Source organism: Populus alba, chromosome 8 (assembly GCF_005239225.2).
Source record: "Populus alba chromosome 8, ASM523922v2, whole genome shotgun sequence".
Classification (NCBI taxonomy): Eukaryota; Viridiplantae; Streptophyta; class Magnoliopsida; order Malpighiales; family Salicaceae; genus Populus; species Populus alba.
This window is the reverse complement of record NC_133291.1, coordinates 5013353-5026759: the sequence shown is the minus strand read 5'-3', so window position 1 is coordinate 5026759 and position 13407 is coordinate 5013353. Positions and strand designations below refer to the sequence as shown.

General features: G+C 37.1%; 2 protein-coding genes across 4 annotated transcripts; one reads left to right on the top strand and one right to left on the bottom strand.

Annotated features, from left to right (window-relative positions):
• Positions 1-314: 314 nt before the first annotated feature.
• Positions 315-3466, top strand: LOC118055795 (probably inactive leucine-rich repeat receptor-like protein kinase At5g48380). 3 transcript variants are annotated; one of them, XM_073410874.1, is made up of 4 exons: positions 315-866; positions 1090-1826; positions 1896-2077; positions 2238-3466. In XM_073410874.1, exons 2-4 carry the CDS (start codon positions 1226-1228, stop codon positions 3255-3257), a joined length of 1803 nt encoding a protein of 600 aa, XP_073266975.1. In that variant the 5' UTR covers positions 315-866; positions 1090-1225; the 3' UTR covers positions 3258-3466. The 3 variants fall into 3 exon arrangements, with proteins under 3 accessions (XP_073266975.1, XP_034923683.1, XP_073266976.1); XM_035067792.2 differs by having other exon boundaries at positions 317-866; positions 1090-2077; XM_073410875.1 differs by lacking the exon at positions 315-866 and having other exon boundaries at positions 1578-1617; positions 1731-2077.
• A 1807-nt stretch (positions 3467-5273) lies between these two features.
• On the bottom strand, positions 5274-12784 carry LOC118055798 (acetolactate synthase small subunit 2, chloroplastic). The gene is made up of 12 exons (XM_035067797.2): positions 12397-12784; positions 11641-11854; positions 11392-11475; positions 11103-11171; positions 10373-10456; positions 9926-10102; positions 9017-9103; positions 8430-8534; positions 8218-8340; positions 7368-7520; positions 6071-6136; positions 5274-5699 (listed from the first exon to the last, which is right to left on the bottom strand). The coding sequence occupies exons 1-12, from the start codon at positions 12621-12623 to the stop codon at positions 5616-5618; spliced, it is 1473 nt and encodes a 490-aa protein (XP_034923688.1). The 5' UTR covers positions 12624-12784; the 3' UTR covers positions 5274-5615.
• Between the last annotated feature and the right edge of the window lie 623 nt (positions 12785-13407).

Below are 13407 nucleotides of genomic sequence, written 5' to 3'. Positions count from 1 at the left end.
TAAAGCTTTACGATTCCCTTGCAAAAATATAGATCCCGTGGTAAAAATAATTTATGAATCTCATCTCCGTGTCTTACAATTCAAACACACTAAGTAATTAAATTAATATTTTTATTTTTAATATAAAGTATCAAAAATAATAAAAAAATTAAATTATTTTAAAAAACGCGGCAATTAAATGCCATCGGGTTCTTATTGGTATGACTATGAAAAGGTTGGCCCAAGAGTCAACCTGTGCTCAGCGTGAACCCAGCAACGAAAATTGTAGTGAGATTAATGAATGTGAAAATGAAACGAATGGCTTAACTGAAGGAGAAAAACTCAGGGAACACAAAAATTGCCTGATCAGAGGGAGTTCACAGCTTCTCATTAACACAGGCCATTGTTTTTGCGTGACTTAGAGGAGAGATCATATGACCAACCCATCATGCAAGCAAGCAATCAACAAAAGAAACTGTGGTTGTGTTATGTTATTTATATTTTATGTTCTCTTTCCAAGTCAAACAGTCAATTCATTACCAGTAGTTTCCACAGACCACACTTTTTTTTCTTTTCTTTTCCTTTTTTTTTTCTTTAATTCTTAAACGACAGTTGCTGAGTGTCATTGGGTTGCTGAGAAAAGTTGGAAAGCAAGAAAGACTTGCGCACAAGAGAAAGTCTTCCATGAAGGAAAAACAGGGTGTTTCCTGCCACTTTCTTTTGTTCAAATCAACTCAGTCCAACCCCTTCTCTACGTTTTAAGTGCAATAATAGTGCCCCTTCTCTTCATTTATATTCTCATTTTTCTTGCATTTCTGTTGCAGTATGGTGACTACTTGTATGCTTCACACTTCCATTTCGTTGTCGTCGTCGTCGTCGTCATCTGGGTATGTCTCAAATCTTGTTTTCCTTCAGTGCGTCGCTGGGATAAATGAATTTGGGGTTTTAGTTGGGTTTGTTTAAGATTTGAGGTTGTTTATTTATGACTTGTTTTTTTTTTTTTTTTTTGAAGTTCCATATTGTTCTGGTGGATTACGAGTTGAACTGGATTATTTATTTATTTATTTATTTTGATTTAAGAATTTGACTCTCTTTCTTGGGTTTATGCAGATAAGGTTTAACTCTTGTGGATCGAGTGTTTTCTTTGGTGGTCCAATATAGTGAAAACCCTTCTCTTTGTAGATTTTCTTTTTGGATTTTAGATAGAAAGTTTGCGGATTTGTTCTTGTTGTTCTTTTCCTTGCTAATGGCATTGAGTGAGAAAAATCCTATGGTTGCTGCCCATATTTTGGTTTGGATGGTTTTGGTGTTGCTGAGCAGTAGAATAACTTTGATTGATGCTACTGCTACTGATATAGAGTGCTTGAAATCCATCAAAGACTCTCTTGTGGACCCTTATAACTACTTGAACACTACATGGGATTTCAACAACAATACTGAAGGCTTCTTATGTAGATTTATGGGTGTTGAATGCTGGCACCCAGATGAGAACAGAGTTCTAAACATCCGCCTTTCAGACTTGAGTCTTAAAGGCCAGTTCCCCCTCGGAATCCAGAAGTGCACAAGCTTGACTGGCTTGGATCTTTCGCGCAACAAGCTATTTGGATCTATCCCTGCGAATATATCAAAGTTGCTTCCGTATGTTACAAACCTTGATCTCTCATTCAACAATTTTTCGGGTGGAATTCCACTTAATCTTGCAAATTGTAGTTTCTTGAACGATCTCAAACTTGACAACAACCGGCTAACAGGCAACATCGCACCGGAATTTGGTCTGCTTGATCGGATCAAGATATTTAGTGTTACGAACAATCTTCTATCAGGGCCGATACCCACATTTTTCCATGGTAACATCTCTGTTGATAGCTATGCAAATAATCTGGACCTCTGTGGAAAGCTATTGAAACTCTGTCCAGGTGTCCAGAGGAAATCCCATGTTGGAGTAATTGCTGCAGCAGCCGCTGGTGGGATAACATTTACATCAATTATCTGTGGTATCTTTCTGTACTATTTGTCTCGGGGAGTAGCTAAGAGGAAGGCAGATGATCCTGAAGGTAACAGATGGGCAAAGAGCATTAAGGGAACCAAAGGCATCAAGGCAAGTTATCTAACTCATCTTGTTTATTGGGTACAATGTATTTTGGCTGGCATAGGAATTGAATTTCTGTTCTTTTTTCTGGTTATGTTAACTTATCGATGATATCATTTTTTATTTGACACAACAAAATATCTAACAGCAAGCTTTCTGTTATCAATAGGTTTCAATGTTTGAGAAGTCGGTTTCAAAAATGAGATTGTGTGATCTCATGAAGGCAACTAACGACTTCAGCAATAACAACATCATTGGAGCAGGAAGAACAGGACCATTGTACAAGGCAGTGTTGTCAGAAGGTTGCTTCCTTATGGTGAAGAGATTGCAAGACTCTCAGCGTTTGGAGAAAGAGTTTGTATCTGAGATGAATACACTGGGGAATGTAAAACACCGTAATTTAGTCCCACTGCTGGGTTTTTGTGTGGCAAAGAAGGAGAGATTTTTGGTGTATAAATTCATGGAAAATGGGACCCTTTATGATAAACTGCATCCACTGGAGCCGGAGATCAGGAACATGGATTGGCCCCTAAGGCTCAAAATTGCAATTGGAACAGCTAGAGGTTTGGCATGGCTTCATCATAACTGCAATCCACGAATTCTCCACAGGAACATAAGCTCCAAGTGCATACTCTTGGATGGCGATTTTGATCCGAAGTTATCTGATTTTGGCCTTGCTAGACTCATGAACCCAATCGACACACATTTGAGCACTTTTGTCAATGGGGAGTTTGGGGACTTGGGTTATGTTGCTCCTGAATATCTACGGACCCTTGTTGCAACACCAAAGGGGGATGTTTATAGCTTTGGTGTGGTTCTCCTGGAGTTAATTACTGGTGAAAAACCCACTCATGTTGCTAATGCCCCTGAAAGCTTCAAGGGAAGTTTAGTGGAGTGGATCAAACAACTGTCAGATGGTCCTCTTCTTCATACTGCCATTGACAAACATTTGCCTGGAAATGGTTACGATCATGAACTCAACCAATTTCTTAAAGTTGCTTGCAACTGTGTAGTTGAGAATGCAAAGGAGAGACCAACAATGTTTGAGGTTCATCAGCTCCTCAGGGCTATTGGGGAGAGATATCATTTCACAACTGACGATGATATTATGTTGCCATCTGATACAGGTGACACTGCTTTCCCAGATGAACTAATCGTTGCCACCGAAGTAACAAAGGGAGTTGAATGAAGAACAGAGGTGTTGAGCTTGACAGATAAGAGTTTGAGGCCATAGATTCGCACCCGCCCAAATATATTTTATGTTGTAGCTTTAATTATATAGCATAGTGTGAGTTTTGTTTCTATATTTATAGCATTTGAAGCATCTGCAATGGCTGAAACGCCAGCTGTATGTATTCTGCTCTCCTATTATCATAAATGTGGGGAGTTTGTCTGTAAGCCTTCCGGTTTCCCTTTTTTCTCTCCTTAAAAGTGACGTGACAGAAGCGCAACTACATTGCAACGGTAATTTCAAGAAACCACGTATCGTTGCCTGGCACGGACCAAAAAATGCAGAATAAGTAGATCCTTGTCGCCGTGAAGAAGAGTAATATCATCCTCTGCATCTGTATCGAGCTTGCAAAGATAATTTATCTTGACTTTGACTCAAACTGAAATATGAGATTTGAAAAACAATGAGATGACAACTGAATTTATAAGCAGTATGATAGCCTGATAATAGGAGATCAGACTGATTACAGAAAATCATTTCAACACAGAAATTATTGAAAGGGTCAAAGCAAGGGTGAAAGGGGAACGAAGACAAAATTGAAAGCAATGTCCTAAACTGTCATCGTCACATTTTCTACGGAGCCTCATCATGGAGGCAAAACTTCAAACCTCCTTGAAAGTATCTTATCGGCGGGACAAATTGACCATGTCTCATCCAACTGGGGCTTCTTCTTAAGCAAACCTTTCGATAAGAGAATTGAATATCAGAGGACCTGGAATCATTCTCTTCTTCAAATTCATCCCATGGACACTTGGATGACTGGCAATATTAGACGACTCCCAACCCGTTTCGTTGACCAAAAAAAATCCATAGATTTTATTTTTCAGATAAACTCATTAACGAGGGGGTCTGTCTTTGAAAGCTGCAAGAATCTCACTTGTAGCGCACCCCGACCTCTTATACAGTTTCAGCTTCCTTTCTCATGTAGATTGGATCAACATAATCCTAATCAACAGTGCTGTGACAAAACGAGTCTTCAAAGGAACAAAACCCTTTTCTTTTACTTCTGCAGGACCACCCGTCTGTTTTAACGTATACGGTTTGAGGCATGAGCACCAAAATAATATTTGATTCAGGCAGTCCGTAATCTAGCAAATCCTTGATGTTAGGTTCCGCAGTATATTGAAGATTCCTGTATAAAAAATGGGACCCCGCTTAAGAGCAGCGATGGTTGCAAATCTCTAATGAAGTTGTCATTAGGAATTATATGCTTCTGTAAGCTTCTGATTAACATATGAGGATTCTTATAAACACAGCGGCAAGATCGCACCTTTAGAGTAGAAAAACTGGAACTTGGGCACAAGATTCGCATCAGGAGTGCACGAAAGTATTCCTGGCCGTCTTCTGACGTTTTTTAGTATCTGGGTTTGACAAAACCCACGGGACTCGAACAAATTGAAGAAAAAGTCAGGTTTAAGGTCATCAAAATGGAGATATTTAGAAGCTGATTTTAAGATTTTAAGATGGTGTGCTCCATCCTTGGTCACTTGAGTTCAAAACTCAAACCAGGTGATGACGTCTCTTCAACACCCTAATCCCAAGAGCGGGAAACCTGTTTTTCACCGAAACACAGAGATGAATCAATTAATCACGCTGCTTGTGATATATAATTACAGCACTTGAGGTTGAGGGATCTGCATTCATCCTTGATCAGTGCGCGCGTTAACGGCCCCTTTTATCGCCCTTTTTAGACTTCTTTATATTAAACACAATTATACATGAAAGGTTCCCCTCAAGGAGGGAGGGGATTGGGGGTGGATTACTTCTCTTGGAATTTACAGTTGCCTCTTGGACATATAGCTTAACGTCGTATAGATAAAAAGTGACATGAAGATGAATAGCATTCTCCAGCTGTTATGGTTTTGTATTTAGCACGCACAACTATGCATTTGCCCTCTGTATACGCCTATTCCCTATTTGTCCCCTTTTTTTAGTATGTCATCATTTTTCTATCTGTAATTGTTAATCGAATCGTGGCAAGAAAATGCGGAGGCACTAAATAGTAATTACTAATTCAAGTGTTGACAGGACACTCCTCTTAACTCACTGGTACAAAGGGTCCACAGTATGATTGGACGATGAACAAGAACACTGATGTTGCCCGTTCCTCTAGCTAAAGCACCATCTCTACCTGAACCCGACATGCTGTTGATCCGCAATTCAACAGCCCCAGAGTGTGGGAAACTTCGGTTTCCTGTCTGGAAAAAGGGCATTGGAAAAGGAAACCACATAGCAGAGCGGGAAAAGAACCGTAGTTGAGATAATCTAGAGTTGATAAGAAGATATTAACTATTAAAGAGTCTTGACTCTTAAAAGTTACAATGGAAGAGGAAATCCACGTAGGTACGTGGAATCCACGCCTGACTCTCGCACCAATGCTACTCTCCCGGTCCGTGCCACCTTCAAGAAAGATGGAAACAAGATAAGAAAACTGTTATGGCCAATAGTTTTATGAACGAAACTGAATTCTGGCAAGCAGTTAAATTCTATTACTAATGTCTTCAAATCCGAAACAATTGCAGAGTAAACCACCATCAATGATAGAAGTCATCTTTGCTCAAAACATTCCTTAGACACCTTAGTTGCTACCAGGTTGAATTAATGGTAACTTACACAGATCGAAAACATTTAGTGTAAACAATTATGAAGAGGCCATATGGAACTACCATATTGATCATGAAAAAGTCTATGAGTTTCAGTTACTTGAGAAATTAACCAAGTCCTGCACCGTTCAGGCAAAAACATTTAAAGCTAAGAATCAGAAGACAGACCTCACAAATCCCATATGGCTCCAATATTCTCTGCAGTGCAACCATCTTATTAAAATCACCTGTAAGCTGCAATAGATTCAAATGGCTAGAGCATTAGTAACAAGAAGGACAAATAACATGAAATGGAGAAAACCCATTAAGAGAGGGTAACACTGTCATAGAAATAAATGTGGAGCTCCTGAATAGCGTGCAATTACCAGCATCCTAATGCAACACTCTAACTTGATTTTAATGCAAAAAGAAATGATCTCACAGTTTCTAGATTATTTTTTTGCAAAGTGCAAGTAACCATAGTAATGTGGCATATCAAGTTGGTAGTTGATTGATTTTAGCAGATTGTGCAAAGTGCAAGCAACCAGAGTAATGTGGCATATCAAGTTGATAGTTGGTTCATTTTAGCAGATTGTTCAAGTAATCTTGGCATCCCCAGTTCACACTCCTTCAGATCTCTTTAGCTATAACTACAAAAGGTTGAAACGAATAGCCAGCCAAGTAAAACTCTAAATAAACAGCATTGAAGATTTGATTTAGGGGATTGCAGTGCTGCAGGGAGACTCAGTAACAATATTGTGCAAAAACTTCCCAAATACTCAAATCCAGGAAGCCAAGAACGACAATCTTTTTCAATGTTCCAGAGATCTTACATTTTTTTTATGGCAAGGAACCCTGACCCAGCAATTCAGACAAGAAGCAGGTAAACCCTACATAACTATTTAGCCAGCTCAGCCTCTGTACCCCAAACCACAAGGTAGTCTAAGTCTCCATGGAAATAAGTAGATTTTCAAAAAGAAAATAAAAATTCTCATGCAAAGGTACCTCAATTTGCTAAAATACTAGAATGAAGTAAAATGGTATGCGAGGGTGCTATACCCTGACACTTGCAAGTTAAGACAATTACATAAACCCCAAACACGAGTCCAGTTAAATTTCTGCTGTGCCATCTTTATCCTTTCAGGTGCCACACATCCACCAATTCCACTACCTTCATCAAAAGACCTTAAGTGACCAACCAACTGATATTTCAGTTTGCCCACCAAACCTTGTCTAAAATATGTTTGTCAAACATTCCACACAAAAACCAAAAGTACAAATAAGTTGAGATGCTCCGAAGGTACTTGTGATCTACATCAACCTAGATTGATGCAGACTCTACTTGTGTATATAATTTTTTAAAACTAGACAACAGGTAGGAGCTGCCAAATCCTATCCTGATATGGCTAATGATCGTTACAGTAAGTTCAAAATTTTTCTTGAAGAAAGACAGCACTCTTGCAATACCTCAATGGGAAGAAATTACCTCGAGAGTAATTGTGTGATCAGAGACATCAACAGCTTTGGCCCGAAATATTCTAGCAATATCAAGGACATCCCTCCTAGCAGCACTATTTGCAGCTATCTTAATCAGCATTAATTCTCGTTCTGCAAATGGTGAGTGAGTGATATCCCGAACCTGAACAAAACATCACCTTCTTTGTCATCCATTTCGTAATTTAGACAGAATTCATTCAAAAGATAACAAAAAGTATTGCAAGAACAGATCATTACTTCAAAGTTTGACAATCAGAAAAGGTCATTGTTCAACAATGTAAGGACTTTTTTACTGAATCTGGAAAAGATAAGAAAAAACAGATTTTCTACTGGGCTCCTAATTTTTTACTAAATTTAGCAAATGTCTCTATGGAGGTGAGAGGGAAATTATATTATTGCGAAATAATTACACTAACAGTAGGTGTTAACAGCGTAAAAACTTTGTTCTTCAAGATTATGAAATTCTTTAAAAAAAGATTTATTGAAGTGAACTAATTTTTTGAACAAAAAAAAGATTCTTCCTGACACCATCGCGTCCTTTTAAATATATGATACAGCTACTTTAGACACTAAATCTAGTTATTTAAGTCCTCAACATGTATAACCTAATACTATTTCATATATAAGAGTGAAATGCATATGGCTCCCATGTTAACAAACACGTTCTGCAGAAATACTTGTTGCCAAGTAACACAATAGCACTTCCAACTTCCACGTGATTTCAAGGCCACTCAGTGTTCATTTTCATTTCTTTACCATTTTACGGAGACCATGTAGTTGCTGAATGAGAAGCCTGAGAGTAGGATTTTTTATCACATGTAAAGTTGACCACCCCTTACCTCATGTAGATCTATTAACTTGTGAAGTTGCTGAACCAACTTGCCAATTGACTCGTCTGTTCCAGGGATAACAGTAGTAATGCGAGAAAGTCCCTCTTCTTCAGCAGGCCCCACAGCAAGACTCTGAGAGGTTGAAGTTGAAACAAATAGGAAACGCATCATAAATAATCAAAATTAGGATGACCAGACTGATAAATGCTGACCATACTTACCTGAATGTTATAGCCTCTTCGAGATATAACCCCAGTGACAATGTTGAGTACTCCGGGACAGTTATTCACAAGCATAGATAAAGTGTGTGACCTAAGTCCATTTGACTGAAACATTGAATCAGATAAACTAACAAAATTCAGCAAATATGAGATGAAAGGTCTACTAGAATGTAGTTATCATAAGCCATCTTCACCAATTATCATGCATAAATTATACCACTGTTCTGAAAACAAGTTACCAATCAAGAAGGGCAATAAATTTCTCATTTTAAATGTCAAATCAAGTTGACATCAGCACCTTTATCCAGCGATGCAGAAAATGGATCAACCAGAAGAAAAGCACTTTAACTGTTTACTATGATAAGAAATTGAAAATAAAGGTATAAGGTAAAAAAAATCCGAATCCAAATTATGTTCAGTGTCAAGATGACCTTTTTAAAATTTTGCATCAAGTGTGAACTAATATGTTGGACTTCATCATCATCGCTTAAGTTATCCATATACGTCACAATTCTTAGTGACAAATTTCAGTTTAACAATTAAGAAAAAAACTTCATTTTGAGAGGCAAATAAGTGTGTAGTCTTACATCTTCATCGTAAAGAACACCCCAATGAGCATCAAGAACTGGATTCATCAAGAAGTCATCATAAGGCTCCACAGGATAGACATCACCCTTCAATTAAAGAGAAAAAAAATAGACTAATAAACAGATATTCAGTCTGGCATACTAATGATCCAATAAGAAAATCGCAACATACAGAAACCAATGGAGGAATGCAGGAAAAATGTCATGCAGATATTCTCTCCATTTAAATAGAAAGTATTGGTTTGGAAACTCTATATGCATAACATTTCATTGCAAAGACAAAAGTGTGTCAGTTATGGTGCCAAAAGAAGGGCCGGCACTACCTCGTTTGCTTTGAAAGTATGAGAAAGCCAAAAACAATAAAACCACTTAAAATCTTGCTCATCAGAAAGCTCACAAACTTAAAAATAACTTACTATATCATTTATCCAAACAGTGGCCACCAAACATACATGTGAGCATCATCATAGTCATTTAAAAAGCAATCCAAAGAACCTTCTCAGAACACAAGTAGGTGCAGTCTGAACAGAGTAGATTAAAAGTTCACGCTGTCTTCAAGCAATATGTAATCATGAACAAGTTCAGTGGGATCTAGTGATATCAGTTATCACTTGTTTGAAAGTTAGGAAACCATTAAATAAATAATTGTCTTCAGATTAACAACATACTTACCATCCTGAGCCTAGCATGCTCTAACATGAAATATTGTCTGATAACAACTTCCACGTTCTTACATCAAAAAAAATTGTTTTGGGTCCAGTAACATATTATTAACAGCCCAAAAACAGCAGTAATGGCTTATTGTTGGACAAACAAAATTTCGCTCTGCACTATATGTCAAAGACGATAATAGAAAGGTAAAGCACCATATGAATATCTATCCTGGTTGCTGGAATTAAGAAGTTACACCTTTGAGGATGAAGAGTTGCTGCCATTAAGTGATAGGTTTGCATTCCCTGCAACAGTTTTAGTAGAATTCCTGGCAAGAGCTACCCCAGATGGAACCCTCTCAAGATCAGGATACGAAGCTGCAGAAAAATTCCAAAATGGAGCAGTCTCACCCATTCTTTCCCGTCTCAAAGCAATCTGGAAATAGAATGAAATTCAAACTTCAGTGCACACAACATCATACACAACAAAAGCATCTGAGATAATTGATGTGAAACTTAAATCTTTATTTTGTGAACGCGTGAAAAAACCTTGCACACAATTACACGGGGTAAATATATTTTTTAGAACAGAACTCTGAAGATTGAAGATGCTTAGAGACAATTTCGGATTTGAATTTATGCAGGAAAGAGAGAAAGAGACCATGCATGTGCTCAGTCAAACACACAAAGATAAGAGACATTCAACCTTTCCAGTTCTTGCAAGTTCTTTAATTCCAAACTTGCTTAGGTTCCTTTGAATAGCAGCCATCTTCCCAGGGTCACCGGTGACCTAAGACAAGAAGATAATATAACAATCAGAGTCCTAAAAACATAAACTAGAGTACATTTCACGTAAAAATTAGCTTTCCCTCAGAGAAGCCACATAAAGGAATTGTTATGTGATTTGCATTCCATTTATTTGACAGCAACCAGTCAAACCACAATCTTCTCTGGCTAAGAACAGGTTGCAAAATTACATGGAACAGCACTACAAGCTACATAGGTTTGGACTCCGGAGTAGCTATAGAGCAGCACAACGTTTTTCTTAGCTGTGAATTGTTTCTATCCATGATCTTTAAAATTCTGTGCACAGAATGCATGTCACACGAAGTTTTCATAACAGTGAATTGTTTCTAACCATGATCTTCTAAATTTCTTTATCTGTTACAGAGAGTTTTTGAAAAATTTACCAGTGCCCGTCCAAAGTGCTAGAATTTTATATCAGACAGATTTTTCAAATTAGATATGATGGGATTGAAATCCCCATCAACGCCTTAACAAATTTACCTTGTGTGGATGCCTAAACATCTAGGTATATAGCATGACCAGCACCAACTCTAATCACTAGTTTAAGTCAACATTAAGCATCATAGCTGTGGGATATAAAACAAAGAAAAAAGTTGCAGAAAGAATAACAAGCATCTGATCAAGATCACCTCAATAGTAAGTGAATTCTCTGAGATATCAACAATTTTTGCTCTGAAAATGTCCACTAACCACATGACCTGAAGTTTGAAGCAAATAAAAAGAGATCAGCAACTTGAATGTACAATGACTGATAATATGTGAACTGTAACACAATGGAGGACTAGATGCTTCAGAGAGTACTCGTTAGTTCAATAACTTAGCTTGCTTACATTGGAGTGATCATCAAAGAAATAATACATCAAACAGAGTTTGCATAATCTACAATTTTTAGTCTAAAACTAAATACCACATTATTACCTCGGCACGAGTACTTGGATCTGCATTGAATTTTATGAGCATCAATTCACGTTCTACTTGTGGTTCCCTGGAGATATCATCCACCTGATGAATCCAAATGAATTACCATGCGAGTTAAGGGGGGAAAGGTAGAAAATGTCTGTAAGGGCAGACTGAATGCAGGGGCTTAAGCACGCAATTCTTTGGGTTTCTGTTCATGTATTCCTTGTAAAGAAAAGATATTTAGAATCAAGTACGATGGGTCTGTACCTTAATGACATTCACGAGCTTGTTAAGCTGTTCTACAACTTGCCGCAAAACTTTTTCAGTTCCACAGACAACTATGGTAAAGAGAGCCTTATCCTTGTTCAAACCAACAGCAAGGGATTCAATGTTGTAACCTCTTCTAGCAAAGACCCCAGCAATCCGGTTTATTATTCCACTTTCATCACCTACAAACACTGAAATCGTGTGCCGTCGCAACCTGAAAAGTCAAAAGAAAGCAATAGACTTATTAAATTCATGATTAAGATTCCATTTTGAGTTATCTAACCAAGATTGTTATAATAGCTGCCAAGCCATTAAGCTCCAATTTTTTTCGATTGAAAAGAATGAGGAACTGAATTGGACTGCTGTGGAGGTATTTCTGACCAGCCAAAACACGCAAATCAAATTCCAATAAAAAAAATACAATAGCAGCCAAGCAATAATGAACAACATAAAGCACTAAAAACAATAAGAAGATTAATATTGATTACATTCCCATTTTCAACCATACGGACAACATGAACCCATTAGATCCAACAAATGAAGCGACAAAACAAGGGGAAAACAACAACCTTTTCAATACTAAATGAAACCCAACTTAAAACATCTTTATATAACCACCGTAACACGTACATAGACCCCCCCCAAAAAAAAAAAAAATTATCTTGACATTAATGAGCGAAACAAGGGCAAAACAAAAGAGAAAGGCAAAAATTGAAAGAGCAAAAAAATGGAGCTTGATAAAAGAGAGAGACTGACTTGGAGCGAGTCACAGTAGGCACAGAATCAGCAACAGACACTGCACTTCCATTGTCTTTGCTAATGGAACAGGAGACCTTAACAGCATTGTTACTCTTCCAAACAGAGGGCCTTAAAAAATGTACAAAACCAGAGCTTTTCCTTGAAAACCCACCAACAAAATCCAGTTTGGAACAAGGGGTTCGAGTTGTAATGCGAGTAGAGCACTGTGGGACAGAAGCCGCCATGACTGGTTGCACTCACTGTAGGCGGCTAGTTTCAGGACAGAAAGATATGTTAATAAAGGAAGATGGCTAGAGTGCACTAGTGTTCAAGAGCTACTGCAGTAGAGAGAGAATGGTCATAGCACGCGGTCCCTTTTCTTTGTACTCATCCGTGAATGATAAAACAGCCTTGGGTAAGGAGCCGCTACTTCTTTATTAAATTATTAGATATTCAAGTGTGATACGGAATGTATTAATTATTATGTTTAACAAAAAATCATTCTTCAAACAATTAGTGTTTAAGAAAATGCAGAGTTAATTATAATATAGTTCTTGTAGTTTATAAAATTAATTAATCTGATAGCACAGTGCTGTTGGTCAAGAACATCGTCAGAGATTATCAAAGTCTATTTAATTTTCAACAAAAAAGTCTTTTTTAAATTTAAATCAAGATTTATCCAAAAATATAATTTTATTCTCAATTAAAAAAACAAAAAATTATAGCAACTCTTGCAAGATAACAAAAAAAAAAAAATTACAGAGACTGTGTTGGAGTTTGTAGACATTTTTAAAAACCTGTTTTATATTCACAATGTCATTAAATACTTTTACCATATTTTTTTATTGTATAAATATTATAAAATAAAAAAGGATTTTTGTAATATTAATACATCTATCAAACCTTAAAATTTCAGAATGTCGGTAACAATTTCGTGAGAAAGTTATTGTGATTTTTTTCGTAATTTTTTTTTTTTTAAATAAAAAAAAGACAACGTCAAATGTAAAATGGACCTTTTTTTATTATTAA

Bases quoted from the DNA above. Each gene is read 5' to 3' on its own strand.
- LOC118055798 (XM_035067797.2), bottom strand. From the start codon at position 12,623: ATGGCGGCTTCTGTCCCACAGTGCTCTACTCGCATTACAACTCGAACC. The intron at 8,341-8,429 runs GTAAGTATGGTC...TCAACCTCTCAG, and splicing joins GAAGAGGCTATAACATTCAG to AGTCTTGCTGTGGGGCCTGC. The intron at 7,521-8,217 runs GTAAGGGGTGGT...TGTTTTGTTCAG, and splicing joins AGTTAATAGATCTACATGAG to GTTCGGGATATCACTCACTC.
- LOC118055795 (XM_035067792.2), top strand. From the start codon at position 1,226: ATGGCATTGAGTGAGAAAAATCCTATGGTTGCTGCCCATATTTTGGTT. The intron at 2,078-2,237 runs GCAAGTTATCTA...TGTTATCAATAG, and splicing joins AGGGAACCAAAGGCATCAAG to GTTTCAATGTTTGAGAAGTC.